We start from the raw sequence: 13478 nt of genomic DNA, 5'->3' as shown, positions 1-13478 counted from the left end.
TAGATAATGAATCTTAAAATTAATTATTAATAAAAAATCAAACTCTTTTACATAAAAATAATAACTTAAAATCTCATTATTTGATTTTTTTTTATCTATACGAAGACTCTGGTCTTCTTAACCGATGGAAACTTTTGTCCTTTACGATAAATTTTTGTAAAAATAATTTGATTTTATAAATTTTTTGTGCCATAATCTATAATGTCATGACAAAACTGACATAATTTAAAAGATCTATATTTTCGTAATGTTGTTACAGATAAAAATACTAATCTCGTGTTTTAAAAAATAAAAAATATTTTATATTTTTAATTAATCGAACACTTATTTGTATAAAGAATCAGAAGCTATTTAACGTTTACTCTAATATAAATGTTGATACTTTGTTCCTATGCTCCCAAGGAATTGGATTAGCAAGTTATTGAGGATTAGAGAAGCCACATAGTTGAAGAGTACAATATCCTTATTAATGAGTATACACGTGGAGTGAGGCAACGGTTATTACGGTTATAGTATAGTTGCCCTGTTTCTGTTTGAAGGCATAAGTAACAAGTAACAAGTAACAAAGCAGCCACCTTCACATTAAAATAGGCTTCGAATAAATATCAAACTTTTCAGATGACGATATCTGTGGCTCCTGCATAGGATCAAGATTCAAGTTGTTAACTACAAGAGAAAGGCATAAATAAATAGGTAGATGAGAGTTGATTATATTACATGAGCATATTGCAGGCGAGATTCCATGGCGGCATAATCTTGGTAGTTAGGACCAAACTGTCCTTCCTTAGCGTCACGGATGGTGGAGCGCATAGCATTCAGCAAGCGGCCATAAGTGAGTTTAGCTTCATCTTGCATGGCTTGAATGAAACTGTAAGTCAACGCTCCACTACTTTCCATGCCGCTAAATGCCTAATCAACTTCTCTTTTAGTTTTTAACGGTAATTAAAAAGTGAACAACTGTTAAAACTCACATGCAGATATCTTCGCATAAAGTTACTAGTCGAGAATCATTAGATAGTTTAATATGTTTGACTAAATTGTTATCTAACAATCTCTAAACTATCAACTTTATGTAAAGACAAAAACAACTGCATGTGACTATTTATCTTGTTTATTACATACTAACCGATGTATCTGCCGCACTTCCATCATCATCACAAGCCGAAATGCAAACAGCTACTCCTCCATTTTTTAGCCATAGAAGATGGAGGAAGGAACAAGAGGTTCTTTGAGGACGAAGGGACATCCAAATAAGGGCTTCCCCCCAGGAATGTATGCTATATAAAATCTTTCTATTAACCGGTCAAAGGAAGTGACTTGAAGTGAAGGAATTCTCCTCACCGACTCAGTTTCTCATCGTTAGAGGGGCTACTTTCTATTAGGGCAAGTCGTTCTATGAAATAAATGCTTTAGATAGGCAAGGAGCGGTAACTAGAGTTCCAACTAGGCCTGCACCGGTTGAAGAAAAGTCATCGAAGTCGGCTGTTTACATCCATTCTCCTGAAAGAGACGGCAAAGCTGAATAGGAAAGGGGAGGGGATCTGATTCATTATCATTAGAGGTGATTAACTGATATAACCTCTTCTCTTCTTTAAAATCGCATCTCTCAAGTGAGAAGAAAAGGCCCCCCCTTATTTTTCTCATTGCGGTGGGAAAGCAAGGTATTCAAGGACCCAAGCTTGGGGCATTCCCTCATGGCATGTGGCCCCTTGCATATTTATTTAGCACCCACCTCTGGGCACATATGCTTTCTTCTTCTCCTCGTAGTCCGGCCTACCATCGTTTGGCTTTCCATCACCACCCTTGGCAATGGCTTTTCCCCCCTGTCCTTGATGTTTTGGATGTGATCTTGTTCAGGCCAGAAGAGTTCAGAGTCTAATCGCAGAGAACTCATACCGTCCCTTGAGCCTATAGATAGAAGGTAGGCCTAGACTTTAAGGTGAATACGTCTTTCTGTGATCTTACGGTAGCGAGTTTCGGTAAGTTCAGTAAGTGAAGTGACGAGCGAAGGTGTACAAAGTCTATGACTCACACGCTTAGGCGGGTTAGCATGAATTTTAATGGTTAAGGGTGGTCAATTGTTAACCCACCAGTAAATGTATGACACCTGACAAATGAAGTTATGAATCATACAATACTTAATTAACGCTAAATATGTACAACTTGTGGTAAGTCATCCATTGTTATGTGAGAGCAAAATTGGAAAGTGACACCAAAAGATAAGTGATGATGGTTGGCCGGCCGCTGTTCCTATGGCGATCACACATCTCTATCTACGACAATGGTCAGTCGTTGCACCTCTTATTGACACGCGTTCTGCGCAGAGTCCCATCGTAATTGTTCTTCTCATTACAAAAAAAATGTTGAGTACTGTTGAATTTACTATTAGATTTATTCTGTCCGATGGTAATTATCGTCGGCAACCGACTACCAGCTCAAAAAATCAATTGGTTCCTAGCGAATTTTTTCGACGATAATGTTGGCGCCAAAACATGTTGTTTTGCACCATGTTATCGTTGGATTATTTCTACGATAATTCCGACAGTAATGTCAATTTTTTTTTGAATTTGAAATAAATAGTTAATTTTAATTTTAAATTTAAATTTTTTCACACGATTAGTTGATAATTCATAAATAATACAATGTGCAAATTAAATAAAAATCAAGTACACCAAATGAAGTGCAGCTACAACAAAGAAATTTTAAATTTAAGTAAACAAGATAGATGATATAAACTACCTAAAAAGGTTTAAAATAGAAACAATGAAACTAATTACCGCTCATTTCTCAAACCAGCGTTGCCTGGTCTCAGCGGGGATCTTCGTGTAGCTGGGCCAGGACTGGTCGTAGATCAACTTGATGACATCTCCTGAGTACACGCGTTCGAGTTCGACAAAAATCTAACAACAACCCACAAATAAGAATCAACCCTAATCATTAAATCTAGAAAACAGGAATGAGGAATCATAATTATGAAAACTAGAAAATAATAATCAGCAATCCAAATCAACCTAAATCTACAAAACAGAAATCAGGTTTCAGGAACTTTCAGCAATAACAGAAATCATAATCATGAAAACTAAAAAACAATAAATAACAATTAACACTTAAATTAACTAAACTAGAAACAACTCAGGCACTTTCAGCGATAACTATAAATAAAAAATACATGAGCATTGAACGTGTTACTTATCCTATGTCGTTATCTGGCCAAATGCGCAACCGTGTGGTGAAAAGAAGACAGAAGGTAGTTGACTTGCTTACTTGTTAGAGTAAGGAAGAAAGAAGGCTTACAGGCAGGGACTTAGAAGAGGGCTTCTTCCTTATTAGCTAGCTTCGCCGGACTGACTTCAGGTTATAAAGGAAGGGTTATGACTACCTTGAACTCACTCATTTGGGCGCAACTTTTACATTTATTTTGGGGAACAAAAGACTCCCCCATGATCTGCTCACCATACATAACTTTTCACTATAGAACCTATAGGCAGCCAAGAGTCATACCAGAGAGACCTGAAGTCTTCTTCCAGCGCTTCATAGTCTTTATCGTACATTAGTAGGGCTGCTCATCAAAAAGGTTTCCCAAGTCGTGTTGCAACCAGATGACTCCATCTCTCTCTTGTATTGTGTCTTGAATCCTCAGAATCGGTGTCTGATGGTCCTCATCTCCGCTGGAATATTAACTTAACGTTTTTTTTGGCTTCCTCCCTGGTACTGTATGGGCCGTCTTACAAGTGCAGGGTAACACCCTGGGCCGGATCTACTTCATCGACTGTGTGCTTGCCGCCCAATCCTTCCCAACTCTGGCCGCCTGTAGCTAATTCCGAGTAGCGTCTCGTAAGCACCTTCGTGCTGAGCCGTCAGATGGGCAGGTGATAGAGGGGAAACATCTGCCACCTCACTTCTGTGACTGGACTCCGAGGCCGCGACATTTGTTGCTCGAGTTGGCGTCACCATGGATGCAAGCTGCTGAGCGATCGGAGGCGGCGATGGACAGAGGCACGTAGTTGGGGTTAAGGACCATGATGAATGCCTGCTCCGCTAAACCCGTAACCTGTGGCGTCACCGGCGTGGTCGGAGTAGAGGGAGAGGATCCAGAAGTTCCGGGGGTACCCGAAGAAATCTTCTCTCTACCCCAATGTTAGACAAAATATAATTTTTATAGGAAAATTATAAAAAGAAATAATTAGTTGTTTGGTAATATTCCTATATATAATATTTATATCTATTTTAAATTAAGTTAGATCATTTGATAGTTGGTTATTTATTTAAATTTTGAAATTAACAGCAAGCAAGAAGTGCGGGAACAGCTACAAGAAATTCAAATTTCCTGCAAGTGGTGTACAAAGAGTAACTGCCCATTGAGATTAGGCTAGTCTATAAATAGAGCTTTAGGAACACGTTATAATGAGTTCAGTTCTTCTTGGAAAACACTTAGAGACCCAAAACGCTCTCAGCCCCTTGGCATCACAGAGTAAAATTGGGAATCTTAAGTAATTCCTCTAAACTCAAACACTTGTACTTTGCTTTTTTCCAGTTTTTATTAATAAAATTTCTTTACTTTTACGTCTTTTTCTCTGTTACGTTCATGTTTCTTCCTTTATCTTCTTTTTAATTTCCTATTTCTTTTAATTTCTGCATTTTACTTTGCCTCCGACACCTTGTATGTTTTCCTTTTTATCTTTAATCTTACTTTCGAAACTACAATTGAGACTTTGAGACACCCATAAAAGGAGTCGTTTCCGCTCCTTGAATTAAGATTGTGAAACAAAACTCGAAAATTGTTGATTTATTTGTTGTTAACAATGGAACAAAAATTTGAGTAAAACACCCAACTACGTCTATGACCACGACCAGCAACTTGATCCGCAGCATCTCTGCCTGTCGACATGTCTGCAAATAACAATCATCAACGCACAATTAACACAGTTAGACAATTTCAAACACTTCAACAATTCAAGACCTAATGTATTTAATTTAACCTAACTTAATCAACCCAAATCTATTAAGATTAGAAAACTAACACTGAACTGATTCAAAATTGAAAGTGAAATTTTAATCAAACTTAAACTAAATAGAACTAAAATTAAACAATTATCAAACAATCTCAACAACAATTTTTTAGCAAAACAGTCATCAACGCAGCAATTAACACAATTAGATAATTCCAAACACTTCAACAATTCAAGACCTAATGTATTGAATCTAATTTAACTTAATCAACCTAAATCCATTAAGATTAGAAAACTAATCCTAAACTAACTTTGAAACTGATTGAAAATTGAAATTGAAATTCTAACCAAACCTAAATTAAATTAAACTAAAAACAATTAGCAAACAATCTCAGCAACAATTTCTCAACAAAATAGTCATTAACGCAGGAAATAATAAAATTAATGAATTCCAAACACTTCAACAATTCAAAACGTAATGTATTGAATCTAATCTAAATTAATCAAACTAAATTATAAACTCTAAACAAATTCAAATTACAAATCCAAAAATCACAATAGCATGCTTAATTATCTATGAACCAAGAGAAATCTTAATAAAAAAATTTCTAATTTTACTCTAAATCAACCTAACAACAAAAAGTAGTTTAACTAAACCAAATTACTAACGAAAAATTAAAATCTAATTAAACCATAATAAATTTAAAATAGAGAAGATTAAATTGGAAATTAACAAAATCTCAAAACCAACCTCAGAGTAAGAAGAGTGGAGCAACGGTGGAAGTTGCGGCGGTGAAATGGCTCACTGGAGTGCGCCTCGGTGGGGAGAGTGACGAACGTTGCGGTGGTGGAGGCTTGGATTGCAGTGGAGGTTCTGCTTCCCCAAATCCACGTTGAGCGCAGCCGGCAGCAGAAGTTTTGGCTCGCTGAGAACAGTGGAGCGGCGGCGGAGGCAACGGGAGGCGGCAGAGAACCAGCAGCGAAGGTGGAGACAATAATGAGAGAGAGGGTGGTGATGAAAAAAGAGAAGGGAAAATTCAAAATGGGAGAGACAAAAGTTCGCGCTATCATCTAGAGCACGGTCACCGTCGATTCCGCATGTCCAAAATGCAATGTTTTACTAAATAATATTATCATTGGATTTATCCGCCAGTAAATTTGACAGTAGTGGGAGTACCATAATTTTTTTTCCGTCAAATATTATTGTCAGAACATCAATTTCAACAATAATATTTGACAGTTACGAGTTTATAGCCAAATCTTACGGTAAATTCGACGACAAACTCACCATTAACGATCGACGCTAAATTCAACTATACTCAACGTTTTACTTATAGTATCTCCAATTCTCCTCACCGAATCCCAACGATTCACTTCTTGCCCTCACTGACGCGCTGCACGCACACGCTCCGTGTAGAGCCCCACCGGCCACGACAAACGCTCTTTTCCTCGCTGAATTCCAACGATTCACTGCTTGCGGCGGCTTGCAGAACCCACCCTTCTAATAGTAGACACCCGTCACAGCTCGAACCCTAGTTCTTCATTCCCTCAACACAGAACTAAGCTTTCAACACATGGTTTGGAGATCTTTCAATTTTTTTCAAAGGCCGTTACCAAATTTTCCACCCAATTGCATTATGAAATTTTTGCACTTTACTTAATCTAATTTTGTGTACCAAATGATTTACGGCTCTTCATTAGTCGAGTTACATGTCATTAGCATAGTCAAACACTATTTCCATAGATTCAAAGGTCACACATGTCGTTCCTACATGAAACATTTTAGCCACCATAGCTACGGACAACACTTAGCCACCACAGACCGTACTATATATATAAGGGTTTTGCTTAAATTACAACTGCATTAGAAACTTCATCATAAAAAACTTGCTAGCTTATTGGTTAGCTAACACAGTGAGGCAACGGTTATTTCGGTTATGGTAATAATATAGTAGTTGCCCTGTTTCTTTTGTCACAGTAAAATGGGCTTTGAATAGATTTCAAACATGTGAGATGACGATAATTGTGGCTCCTGCATGCATGCATAAGGCATTTCAAAATTAGGATCAAGTTTCATGTTGTTATACTTATGAACAAGCTAAGAGGAAAATTACATGAGCATAGTGCAGGCGAGAGTCCATTCTGCCATAGCCATACTCTTCAGCTTGATGACCAAAATGTCCTTCCTTAGCATTGCGGATTGTGGACCTCATGGCATTCAGCAAGCGCCCATAAGTCATTTTAGCTTCACCTTGCATGGCTTGAATGAAATTGTAAGTCAAAGCTCCTGCACTTTCCATGCCGCTAAATGCCTAATCAACCAAAACATAATCCTCAGGCTTTTTGTTTTGTTAGAAATATAGTCATTCATGTTCCTTTTCTTATCAGCTTAATTTTGGAAAGAATTCGTTTTATAATTTGGTATCAGACTCATAAAAAAAAAATTACAGTTTTTGAAAAAAAAGTGGTTTCATGACTAACCGATGTATCTGCCGCACTTCCATCATCATCACAAGCTGAAATGCAAACAGCTACTCCTCCATTTGTGCCTTTGAATGCACCTCTCCGGGTTCTGTGATCTTCCCATCCATAATAACCTTTTCTGTTTAAATAATACAAATTAATCAACTTTTTTTTTTTTTGCTGATGTAAAAGTGTAACTAACTAACTAACCGGTTCATTCTGCACATGAAGGGTAAATCAAGAACAGTGCCGCTAAAGCATGTATCAACAAGGGCGTGGAGCTTGGCGCCACGTGGCAGAGGGCGGACGATGGTTGCGTTGATCTCATCATCAATTATCTTGCCCTCATGCTCATAATCAACAGGGCAGATTGCTTCGTCGTAGCCATCAAGCTCATCCATGTCATGGTCCACTTCTCTGGATCCGTGACCGGAGTAGTAGAACAGCAATGAATCCCCTGGCCGGCAACCTTCTACCAACCACCTCATCGCCATTCTCATGTTGTGCTTTGTTGGGATCCTTAGTGGGTTTCTCTCCTCCGGATCATCTCCACATGCACAACATTTCTTAGTATTATAAACATAGAAGCCACCAAATAAACGAGATCATTCCTTAATAACTACTTAAGTTAAACTTACTCAAGCTTCAACTTTAAAATTAGGCTCAATTGTTAATTGAGGAATTCTCAAGTCCCTACAGAAATTGTGCCCAAGTGGCCAAAATGTGAGTTGGTTAAAGTGGGACCCACCCCTTTCTATTTGATTTCAGCAAGTGAAATATAGGCCTTATTTCATTGCCTAATTTGAACTATAATCATCAAACCATAGGACATAACAATGAAACATGTAAATTATAACAAACTAACAAGAATAACAGCTTTTTAAGATATGAAACATTTGACATGTCTAAGGTGCATTTATCTAGTCTATAATATATATATATAAAATTGAGAAAGTCTAGGAGGCAGCAGTTTTATTGAAATTTGGGTAGCGCTTAACCATAAAAAAAATAAGTAATTCTACATCATTAGATGTCATCTCATTCCATTAAAAATATTGATGATGGCTAATTAATGGCTACACATCACAAATTCTGCTGCCCCTAACACTCCTCATATATAATTAGGTACCTGTGAGCAAGCGAATGGAATCGGTAGGGAAACCCAACTTGTCAATGAGAAAGTACTTCATGCAGTGAGCATCATTCACAGCACCTTTGATCTTGTTAACTCGCTTACCATAGCTAATACCAAACAACACAGCCCTCTTCTTACCATATGGAGAAGCAGGAGGTGGCGGTGGCCGGGGCGGGCAAGGCCTCGGAAAGCCAGGAGCCAAATCGATGTAGGGAGAAGTTCTATTTGGTAAAGGGTAGTTAGGTTGTGGTTGTGAATAGTCTTGGCAGCCATAACACAGAACGGAAACATAATAGGCTTGCACTGGCACCAACACAGGCCTTCCACATTGCATGCATCTTTCTCTTCTACATGCCAACATGATGATGATTTTGAGCTTTGAACAATGTTAAGAACTTGAGAAGGAAAACATTATTAAATTAAATTCAGTTTGTTGTTGTATATATTGTATTGTAATATTCTATTCCTTTCGGTTGGGATGAGACATATCTAGAATCAGATTCTGCTTGCCATTTTTTTCTCCAGTGGAATGCGAATGTATCAACACATCAATATGAATATAATTTGAAGAGAGAATCAAGTCTAATTGCTTGCGTGGACTTTCCTTTGCACAATGATAAGTAAATACATAGGATATATCTTTTCCTGTTTGATCAAAGTCTTTGTGACAATGGATGGCCCAAAATGAAAAATCCATTGGGAGGGTTCAATGGATTTGCACCACAGGAAAAGAAGCCTACTTTCAAATTGTGCTGTTTGAGCAGAATAATCCATGCACACTTATTAAGTTTTCATTTTATAATGATGACTAAGAAGGGAAACATTGCTACAGCCCAATTCACCAGTTTAATTTCAAATAGCATTCATATTAGAACAAGGAATTCTTTGTGTAGAGAGAGATACATCATTACCAACCCTGTACATGGACTTAGAGAACTTTTCTGGGACGTAACGATTATCATAGTCTTTTCATGAAGTTCTAACAAATTGACTACAAGCTCTCTCACATTGTAGTGGACCGTACATGCTTTGAAGAGTAGTTTTGTCTCTTCATTCATAGTTGAAGGAAAACCGTGGTTCATTTCACAAACACACATTGTTAGTTCGTTCCTTTCCCTATACCTTGTATTTGATCAACGAAGAATCGAGTAGCTTCAGTTTCAACCCAGAAAACGTGCTACTAATAATGCATCCCACGTGTCTATGACTATGCTTCTGTTTATTATTCTCGCAATAAATAATCAAGAAACGGATTCCATAGTCTTCTTTTTTAATAGCTGCCCAAAAGACGTAAATTCTACATTAGTTTTTCCTCCTACGGTATTATACAATTATGGTTGGTTTCATTACCTCAGTGATGTTTCACCGGGTGTAATTATCGGATACACCTAGTGATTAGCTATGTTAGGAAGTTCAAATTCACAGGCCTTAGTACTGTACTAAACATAACATAGACTGCAGCAGAAAATATTACAAGTTTACGACAGAGTATCATCAGTTCCCGAGTATATATATAGAGATATATACAGGACCATGTGTGATTACAAACAGGGATAAATTGATCATTGCCACAATTAACGATACCATCGGCACCAAATGTTGAAAAGTTTCTTCTGGGTCATCTTCTACTGATCTCTCATGGATCATAGCTTCCAAACTAAGAGGCTACTAGTTTGAAGTTAACAGGAAATTAAATACACTTCCCTACAACTGCAGCCATTACCGCAACTGTGAATCAGTAATTACCAGTCTAATATGGTTACCATTTGGTGATCAACTGTCCAACACATTAATTTGACCAGAGATTTTCGCCTTACAAGCTGGACACATGAATCCAACAGAATCAGGTTGTATTTCAGAATTAAGGGCATCATGGTTGAACTCTATTCCACACCAAACACACACAGTTGTAAGCTGCATAACTTCTTGTGATTCAACCTGAACTGAGGAGGGATATGTTGTTTCCATCACTGTTTTGTTTACCATATCAGTTTGCACATCAGGCAGTGAAAAGGAATCTTGAATACTTGTAGCATCATGCTCAGTAGTACTGATTTCATCCAATTCCTGGAACCGCTCCACATTTTTATACTCATGATCTTCAGTACAAGATTGTTTTCCTACCTGTCAAGAAGCAATGGAAACAATAATTTTCAAGGTTACACATCAGCACTACTGACTAGGGTGAGACATGTCATAGCAGGGGTGCACATGGTAGCTACTCCAAGACACACAAGGAGCTGGAAACATATGCTAGCTAGTAAAGGGCAAGAAGACATCATGCAAGCATATCTGCCCAATCAGTAAAGAATTTCTATTCCTGGGACATCCAAATGATCCAATAGAATCACAAACAATGGACTTGTTAATCAACCAGGAAAAAACAAAGGAAGTGTATTATTCCTTGTCCACTACAAAAGGCCTGCATGCTAAATCTCCAGAGGACTATGTACCATGTTTGGCCAAAAAAACCAATGGTTATGGATCCAGAAAAGCTATACTCAAAAGCTGTATATGAAATACAATGGTTCAATACAAAATAAACCTCAATAGAGAAAAACAGCTGGAGCTAACAATAATATCCCACATGCCATGCATGCATGTCATATGAAAGACCTCAAATCAATCACTTTCTAGGGTGACCTTGATCTAATAGGGTACTCCTTAGTTTTTCAACATATAAGATCCCCTACAGAAAAGGCATCCCACAGGTTATGCCTTATACCTTATCAGAGCTGAAAGCAGGAGAGCAATACAAAGATTGCATTTGGGATATAGGAGATTTAGAAACCCTAGAGTCGATCACATTTTCTTCAGAAGCTGGCATTAGCATCTCTTGAACATTGGTCCTAACAGGAACATCCTTGCAACCATCTGAACCAATTTCCAATTCATTCTTATTATTGTTATCTTCATTAAACTTAAACTTTTCTTTGATATTAGAGCAACAAAAATTTTCATTCTCCCCAGAATCTGATATTTTGTCCTTGCAAGATAAAATAAGCAAAGGGTCTTGAGAAGCTCCTCCCATATCAATCCCAGACTTATCAAACACTTCAACAGATGGATTACCATTTTTCTCATTTACACATAACAAACCCGTGTGATCTAGACAAGTAACCATCTTTGCATCAATAACTTGGCTATCATCATCAGTTTCCTCTTCTTCCACATCCATGTGTAACTCTGGACTATCCTGCTGATTTAAAACTTGAACAACATTTGTTCCATTTAAGCTATCTTCCATTTGCTGTTCTGACTCAAAGTTTATATCTTGATCCAAGCTACAAGCAGCAACTTTCGAAGCAGGCTCCATGTCACAATCCTCCATGATAGAGCTCTGAGCAATTTCAATAAGGGCATCCATCCTGGAGATTCTTGAAAGCAGCATGTCCTCCCTCACAGGAGACTTGTCTGTCCGTTGAACATTTTCCAGACCTGACGAATCTTCAGCCTGCCTCACATTACTCCTAACATGGATCCCCACATGAGAACTGTAGCGACGCCTTTCTGAAAACACCTTGTGACAGAACTGGCACTCAAACTTTCCATCTTTAATTATAACTCCATCTCCAAGAGAAGATCCAAGCCGATATCGTCTTGTTGTTCTCTGGTGAAATGACAATAAGTGCTGCAAGTATGAATCCTTCTCGTCAAAGGTCACATTGCATTTGTGACATTCAAATAGGTCATGTATTTCCACGTCTGCAAGATTTTCCAAACCCAACAAGGCCAATTCCATCCCACGTTCATTAGAAACAGAAAAACTAGGTACATCTGAGTTAGCTACAACAATCTGCCATTCACGTTGATCCTCATGGGCAACACCTGCAGACTGCATTATAATGGATAAATCACACGTCATAAAATCATAATAGATCAACAGCTGCAGCATGGATTACTTACGTGTTCAGTGATTGCTCTTTGTTCCTGCGGCAAATTCTCACTCCTATGACCGATTTGCAACGGTGCATCACTATGGCCAATAAGAGACTGCAAATAGGAAGCAACTTCTCTACAAGACATAAATTGCTGTCCACTAGGGCTGGAGAACATCACAGAAGAAAAAAATAGTAAACATAAGCCCTAGAAATTTAACAGTACTGAACATAGAAAATTTCTTAGCATCAACAAATCGCAAATTATGCATACCAAAGGACATAACTAATTTTCAATTTTATAGCAAAGAACAAAGTTAGGTGTGTCTTAACTCTTAACTATGTCAAGAATTTCGCAAGCTTATAACAGAAAATTCAAATTGCAAATGAAAATTAACATGTATGAAAAGGATTAACTTCATTGTATTGAACCTTATGTATCTGCGACAATAGATCCATGCGCGACCATCCTTTCTCTTCAACCCGAGAATAAGCTTCCAACCAAGCGGCAATGCGTCACCGAAATTGGCAGCGTCCACAATCCTCCTCTTCCTCCTCCTGCTTCCCCACTGTCCCTCTAAATCCCTCAGAAACCCTAACAGCTCCTCCTCTCCCTGCAGTCCGTCAGTCCGCCTCCTCAGCTCCTCCGCAAAAGGATCCTCCGCCTTCGCTAGATCCATCAGATTGATCACCACTCCGTTCTTGTTCACAATCTCCATCCCGCTGTAGGATTCCTCCAAGTTCACCTTCACCTTCGGCTTCCGCCCTCTCTTCCTTTTCCTCTCTCCGAATTTCACCATAGCGAGCTCTCCTCTCCCTTCGCCAGCACCACCTCCGTGGTAGGCGACCAGCGCGGAAGCGGATGAAGGCGGAGCGAACACGACTTGGTCGAATTTGGGATCTTCCCTGATAAACTGTTTCAGATAATCGATTATTACACGGTTCTCGGCATTTCCAAGGTCATCGGAAGGGAGAGAAGGTAGCTTAGCGGCGGGGAGGAGGCCGGCAACACGGCGTCGGCGGCCGGTGGGAGAGGACTCGGGGCGGCGAGGA

At 38.6% G+C, this 13478-nt stretch overlaps 4 protein-coding genes across 6 annotated transcripts in view; all 4 read right to left on the bottom strand.

Moving 5' to 3' along the window:
• Positions 393-8983, bottom strand: LOC107622552 (metacaspase-1-like). 3 transcript variants are annotated; one of them, XM_021113552.1, is made up of 5 exons: positions 8542-8982; positions 7623-7959; positions 7431-7551; positions 718-909; positions 393-637 (listed from the first exon to the last, which is right to left on the bottom strand). In XM_021113552.1, the coding sequence occupies exons 1-5, from the start codon at positions 8906-8908 to the stop codon at positions 578-580; spliced, it is 1077 nt and encodes a 358-aa protein (XP_020969211.1). In that variant the 5' UTR covers positions 8909-8982; the 3' UTR covers positions 393-577. The 3 variants fall into 3 exon arrangements, 2 of the variants coding, with proteins under 2 accessions (XP_020969211.1, XP_016179981.1); XR_002355651.1 differs by lacking the exons at positions 393-637; positions 718-909 and adding exons at positions 6666-6981; positions 7064-7253; XM_016324495.2 differs by lacking the exons at positions 393-637; positions 718-909 and adding exons at positions 6666-6981; positions 7064-7261 and having other exon boundaries at positions 8542-8983.
• LOC110267750 lies at positions 4766-6295 on the bottom strand. The gene is made up of 2 exons (XM_021113553.1): positions 5701-6295; positions 4766-4890 (listed from the first exon to the last, which is right to left on the bottom strand). Exons 1-2 carry the CDS (start codon positions 6018-6020, stop codon positions 4839-4841), a joined length of 372 nt encoding a protein of 123 aa, XP_020969212.1. The 5' UTR covers positions 6021-6295; the 3' UTR covers positions 4766-4838.
• Positions 9980-13277, bottom strand: LOC107622551. Its single transcript, XM_021113551.1, has 4 exons — positions 12858-13277; positions 12454-12592; positions 11273-12382; positions 9980-10671 (listed from the first exon to the last, which is right to left on the bottom strand). Exons 1-4 carry the CDS (start codon positions 13223-13225, stop codon positions 10321-10323), a joined length of 1968 nt encoding a protein of 655 aa, XP_020969210.1. The 5' UTR covers positions 13226-13277; the 3' UTR covers positions 9980-10320.
• Positions 13250-13478, bottom strand: part of LOC110268346 — a gene marked incomplete at its 3' end in the record, with an annotated part of 730 nt that continues 501 nt past the window's right edge. Inside the window, 1 exon segment of the mRNA XM_021114434.1 lies at positions 13250-13478. Coding sequence (XP_020970093.1) covers positions 13250-13478 — 229 coding nt within the window.

Source organism: Arachis ipaensis, chromosome B10 (genome assembly GCF_000816755.2).
Source record: "Arachis ipaensis cultivar K30076 chromosome B10, Araip1.1, whole genome shotgun sequence".
NCBI classification, from domain to species: Eukaryota; Viridiplantae; Streptophyta; class Magnoliopsida; order Fabales; family Fabaceae; genus Arachis; species Arachis ipaensis.
This window is presented reverse-complemented; position numbering and strand designations above follow the sequence as displayed.